The 5,867-nt window shown below is 47.9% G+C and overlaps 1 protein-coding gene across 2 annotated transcripts in view; it reads right to left on the reverse strand.

The window, feature by feature from the left end:
• The window catches only part of GRAP2 (GRB2-related adaptor protein 2), a 68,917-nt gene that overhangs the window by 13,727 nt on the left and 49,323 nt on the right, over positions 1-5,867 (reverse strand). For both annotated transcript variants that reach the window (XM_011369084.2, XM_011369085.2), the window contains exon 4: positions 2,290-2,409. In XM_011369084.2, the coding sequence (XP_011367386.1) occupies positions 2,290-2,409 (120 nt within the window). The remainder of the gene's footprint in view (positions 1-2,289; positions 2,410-5,867) is intronic.

Raw genomic sequence — 5,867 nt, forward strand, 5'->3', positions numbered from 1 at the left:
CGTTCTAACTTCTTTTAGGTCAGTACGTTTTGACATCAGCTGGAGTGATGGGACACATTTGTATCGGGTTTGGAGAGATTGGGTTTTGTTCATCAAAAAGAAGAACTGGACCTTAACTAGTGGCTCAAGTCCTTCATCGCCAAGCCATTCTCTTTCAGATGTCAAGTTTATTTGTCCAACCGATATATATTTGTACCTAAAAATTGACTGGCGCTAACAGTACCAGTTGCCCGATCCAGCAGAAAAGTCAAGAATTTAAAGTGCTGGAAAGTAAAGATACCGCTGAGCATTAGTGGAGGTTTCTGAGGGGTGGACTTAGTGGGCCACGTTGAGAGGGGATAGGAATTGTGATCTTCAGTCTCATCTGATGTGGCGGGCTCTGCTCACGGCCCGGCGAACCTATGCAGCGACCTCTGCTTGGCTGCTCTGGGGTAGCAACTGACACTTTGCAAGTGCTGCATGGCCTTCCACTTGGTTTAGGCCATGAACAGATGTTTTCTTCACTCTAACACCACATGGCTCAACTCATAGTCATTACCCCTCACATCTGGGTGAGAAGGAGCAAATATTCTTGTAGTCTAATTATTCATCCACCGCCTCTTGATCAAAGAACTCGGAGGAACATTAGCCCTTTCACACTCGCGAGCTGAGAGGACGAATGCCAGGGCTGGCGCTGGTCATCTGGGCCTGTGGAGGGTGTTCTGAGAGGGGCAGAGAAAAAGATGTAGCTCGGGGCTCCAGATGCTGAAGTCTCGTGTTTCAGACCCTTAACAAATGCTAAGTTATAGAACTACAATTAGCTCTTAATTATCTGTGCCCATGACAAAAAGAAGATGTATAAATAAACAAAAATGATTTTGCTCTGGAATACATTATACTACATTTCAGCAGAAGATGTAATAATGATTATGGTAATAATCACCCTAACAAGCTGCATTGCCTCAACGGCAGGGGAAGACTGGGGCAGAAGTCCAGGCTGACTGTTTTACAGAATTCACTTTCGTTGAGGAAATAGAAACCATAGTTCCAGCTGAAAAAGCCAGAGTCAACTTCATGCAAACCAAAGGCACCAGGAGCTGCCCTCCAACCTGACAATTTACTTGGTCTAGTCTATAATCAGGACCCTTAAGAAACAGGCTGGACTTGTAAAATCCATTAATGGAGCCTGAGCTGAAATTTACCATCACTCAAGCTATGAAGAAGAAAGTTTTAGTTAAGAAAAATTAAGAGTTTAAACAAGACTGCAAGGGTAATGCTAAGAAGACCAAGTGATCTTTGAGCACGTTAGAGGCACACGTGCGTACAAATGGTCGACCCATTATTTCTAAGTCCCTCCTACCTATTCCTTAAACTATGCACTCCTTCTAAATAGGGAAGTGACCTCAGTTCATTGCCTGAGATTGGATTTATGTACTTAAAGCACCCAAGCTGCATGACTTTTAGAATATATTGAATAATCCAGACCAGCATATCCTGTCAACTAACTCGACAGTAGGATTCACTGAGCAGGTTGCCACCTTCCTCCTATACTGCTCTCAGCATTAATTCATGCACTTTCACGGGTGGTCGCCAAGTCCGACACGTGACTTGCAATCCCCGACGTGCTGACCACACACCGCACGTGTTCAGACATGGGGCTTCGGCGCGTGGCGCCACGTCATGTTTATGTCTAGACTGAGTCACTTCCTCCTGGGCATTGCCTGTTAGCAAGATTTGGCTGTTGCACTTCCCCCCGCGCCCCCCCCCCCAGTTCTGTTGCTCTCGGTTTTGCTGCATTATAATGCGCGTTGAGGTAACTCTTATTTTTGTGCAGCCACCTCCAACTCCACATGTATCTTACAGCAATGACTTGGGGTTTTTAATTCTTCAGACATCCATCAGTAGTAAAAAAAAAAAAAAAAAAAAAGTTAGTATTTAGACCCCAAGACGGATGTGGACAATTTGGACTTCTCTTTTTTCCCTCCCTTCCCACTTCCTTCCACAAATGCTCCCTGAGCACCTGCTGGGTACAAGGCGCTGTTAAAGGCACGAAGATGAAGTAGATGAAAATCTTGTCCTTCCAGAAGCACTTGGGCTAGAGGGGAGACAGATGAATGTGCACCATAATTTTGGTCAAAACCAATGTGCTAGTTACATACATGTGCTACAGGAGGAAAATGAATGACATCACAGTTGATAAGATGCCTGGGCCCCTGGCCACCATGCTCCTGAGCAGTATAGGTCATGTTCAAGAGGTCACCTCATGGCTTCAGCAGTCTGGGTCCAGGTAGTGTGAGGAATTGCCAGTACCTGACAGAGATGGAGAAGTCTCCTGGGGAGCTCTGGCTGGCCCGGATGATGAAGGAACCAACCTCTTTGCCCATGAGTAAGTTCTCTGCCTGGTGTCGCGAGAGGCCTTCATGAAACCATCTATTGGGTGAGATAAAACCAGAGGATCTTGGTGAGATGCCAGAGAGGTAGGACGGGGACGTGACCCAAAGGGAGAGGGGCTGGGGACTTTGTTCAGAAGAAAGCAGAAAAAGAAGAGAGAGGGGCCAGGAGCCTTTGAAACCAAACAAACGGTCCAGGCAGTTTTCAGGCACAGCAAGTGAGTGTTCCCTGTGACGCTCCCTCTCTGTTCCTTCCCTCTAGAAGCCTCTCTTCAGCTCAGAAAACCTGAATCACAGAAATGTGCCACCGAACCAAAATGGGACAGTGTGGGAGTGACTCACTGCCGGACGTGGCCTCCTGCTGGCAGCTATGTGAGGGATGTTGCTGGGAAAGAACTGTAGGGACGCCCCGATTGCTAGGAGGACAGGGACTCTTCCGCACTGGGGGCAACTGGGTGGAGCTGGCTCCCAGGCGGAGACCTCAGTGGCCCAGAAGGAGAGTGACGGCCCAGGGGCCGGTGCTTCCTGGGTGGGTGGGTGGGTGGAGTGCCAGGGGCTGCGCTCAACCTGCTGGACGGAGGCTGCAAGGCACCCAGAGAGCCCTGTACACGCCCCTGGAAATGAGTGGGGCTGGGAGCCGCCAGGGAACCGAGTCTACACAGCCAGCTCCTGGGCTCCCCCAAAAATCCAGGCTGGAAAAACGATTTATCGTGGAAAAGAAGAAAATGAAGAGAAACTGCTTTTCCGGGGGTGGGGGCGGGATGGTGATGGCTGCAGCCTCCAGAAGTGTTGCTGCAGGGGGCGTGGTACATTCCGAACAAGGCCGGGTCCGTTTTTTCACGGTAAGCATTGTCGCTCTACACATCTTTGCTGCAAACATCTTTGTCGTAAACATTTTTACTGTGTAACTAACCAGCCGAAAGGCAATTTTGCTGTAAAAAAAGATAAAATCACGACAGATAAACGAACATAAAATTTAAAAGGATTTCTTTGCATATATCGGAACCGTCTGCAGCTGCGTGGCAATACCCCCCGGGGAACTGCGCTTACTTTGTGGATCCTGCCTAAGCACTTGTCTTCGTTCTGTGGGAAATAAGGTTTCAACTCTGGGCCCTCCGAGAGGGCCCTGGCGTCTCTTTCTCCTCCCAGTTCATGTGTTTTGAAATAAGAAACCAATTCTTGGGGCAAATCATCATCATCTAGAAGAAATGCTAAAAATTTTAAGACCCCCACCACTGTACACGGGCTAGCTAAGATTTATAGATACTACAAAAATGGGAGTAACTGCAAAAACTTGTCAATGGAGAAATGAGACCAAATCGACAACTAGCTTAAATGCATTAAGTCTGCCGAGGGCGATTGATTGATTCGTCAATGGAGAAACCAAAGCAAACAAACAAAAAAGAGTCAAAAATCGAACTGTCAATCTTAGTTAGCTTATCTTTTTTTTTTTAAATAGCATTTGATTGATTTGTCAGTAAAGAAATGAAACCAAACCAGAAAGAAAAAAAAATTGTCAACCAGTTATTTATCTTTTTTTTAATGGCAAAATTGCCTTCAGTCAATTCGTTACGTGGGAAAATGTTTGCAGCAAAAATGCTTGCAGCAAAGGCGTTGCTGAGAAAGTACCTAGACTGAAAAGCACCAAGCACATCCACAGGGACAAGGCAAACAGCGGCCACAGCCTCAGGGCAGGAGGCCAGAAATGTTTCTCAACCGCAGAAGCGAAACAAATGTTTGCAATCACTCAGCAGCCGGAGGTGGGACTGTGTCCCGTTGCTCCAAAGTGGCTGCCCTAATTGCCATCCCGGGAACGCTAGTGTGTGTGTGTCCCTTTAAGGCGAATGTCCAATGGGCCGCAGCTTGGGATTCCTTTGTGACCAATTCCCTGTGCTTTCTAGAATTTAGGAACCTGAACAGACACGGTGGCGGGAGAGATAGCCTTATTTCAGACCAGGGATCACAGGGGAAGTTTGGTTGGACTCTGAGAGGCTGGAAACAGAGGTTTTCTGGTGGTCGCTTGCTTGGAGATCCTGCCGGAGTATGTGCCATGCAACCCTGAGGGGCTAACGAGTGACGGCCACAGCATTGCCTTGTGTGGGAAACGTAATGGGGGTGGCAAAAGGAATGGGACACGCTCCACAGCAGCCACACCTCAAAGGAAATATTTTGGAAGAGGTAGTGAGAGGATTGTTTAGAAAATACACAGCAGTCCTCTAACTCAAATTTGATAAGTGACTTCTTTCAAGACTTTCAAAAATGCGTACATACTACATATTACATGAGTGGCCGGGATTTCCATGTTATACATCACTTTAAAGCCATTTGTTCATTTAACAGCTTTTATTAAACATCTACTATGTTCTGGGCCCTCTTCTGGGCACTGAGGATATAATGTGGGCAGAACAGACAAGAACTCCCGGCCTCGTGGGGGTGGGAGGGAGAACGGCACATAGTAAACACCAGAATAATGATAATGTATAGTATGTCAGGTGGTGAGAAGGGCCATCGAGACAGTGACAACAAAGAGGAAGGATGCACAGTAGGGGATGGTACCAGGAAGGAGCTCACTTGGCGGGGAGTGGGGACGGGGGGCGGCATATTCTAAACCTAAAGGAGATTGGGGAGATGAGGGGAAAGCAGCAAAGGGGGTGGAGGAGGAGCCCACAAGGAAAGATCGAGTCATCCTGAGATGATGGTCAAGCACCCACCACGAGGACCGGTCGTTCACTGTGATCCTGATAAAAAGCGTTCGAAGGAGTCGTGGGGATTCCAGAGAGAACGGGAGGAGAGGACTTCGAGATCATGAATATAAACGATTCTTTTGAAGAAGTGGAGTGGAAGCTGGAAGGTGATTCAGGTACGAGGGTTTTTTGTTTCGTTTTGTTTTTGGTGTTTGGTAAGACGGGAGAAATGGCAGCGTCTTTGTTTGCTGATGGGAATGATGGAGCAGAGAGGGAAAGAAGGTTGGTGTAGGAGAGAGAAGGGAGAATTTCTGCTAGAAGCACAGACAGTCCTTTCCTAACAGCTGCAGGAAAGTCAGAGTGTCTGAGAGCAGTTGCAGGAGGTGGGTGGCTGCGAGTCAGGTGGGGGCTGGAATCTTTCCGGTGGCTTCCATGGTCCCAGGGAATCTGGAAGCAAGGCCATCGGCTGAGAGTGCAGTGTGGAAGGCGTTGGATGTTTGAGGGGCAGGGGAGATATGACATGATCATCTAGAAGATTACAGGGCAGCATCAAGGGCTCGGTTCAGTTCAGAGGCCGTTCTCTGGCTCAGTGGTCAGTACTGGTTCACAATGAGAGGTACGGCTGCACCTCCCCGGCCTCGTCAAATACCACTCTGGTTTTCTAGCAAACCTTTGCTCTTTGGGCTAGTCCCCGACTCAGGCAAGATTAGATTTCTATCTAACCCTTGTGGTCAATTCTTGAGACGAGACTCAATCTCAGTTTCTCATTTCCTCTTATGTGGGGAGTTTCCCCTTCTCTCCCACGGACTTCTCT

Source organism: Pteropus vampyrus, unplaced genomic scaffold (assembly GCF_000151845.1).
Source record: "Pteropus vampyrus isolate Shadow unplaced genomic scaffold, Pvam_2.0 Scaffold145, whole genome shotgun sequence".
Lineage (NCBI taxonomy): Eukaryota > Metazoa > Chordata > Mammalia > Chiroptera > Pteropodidae > Pteropus > Pteropus vampyrus.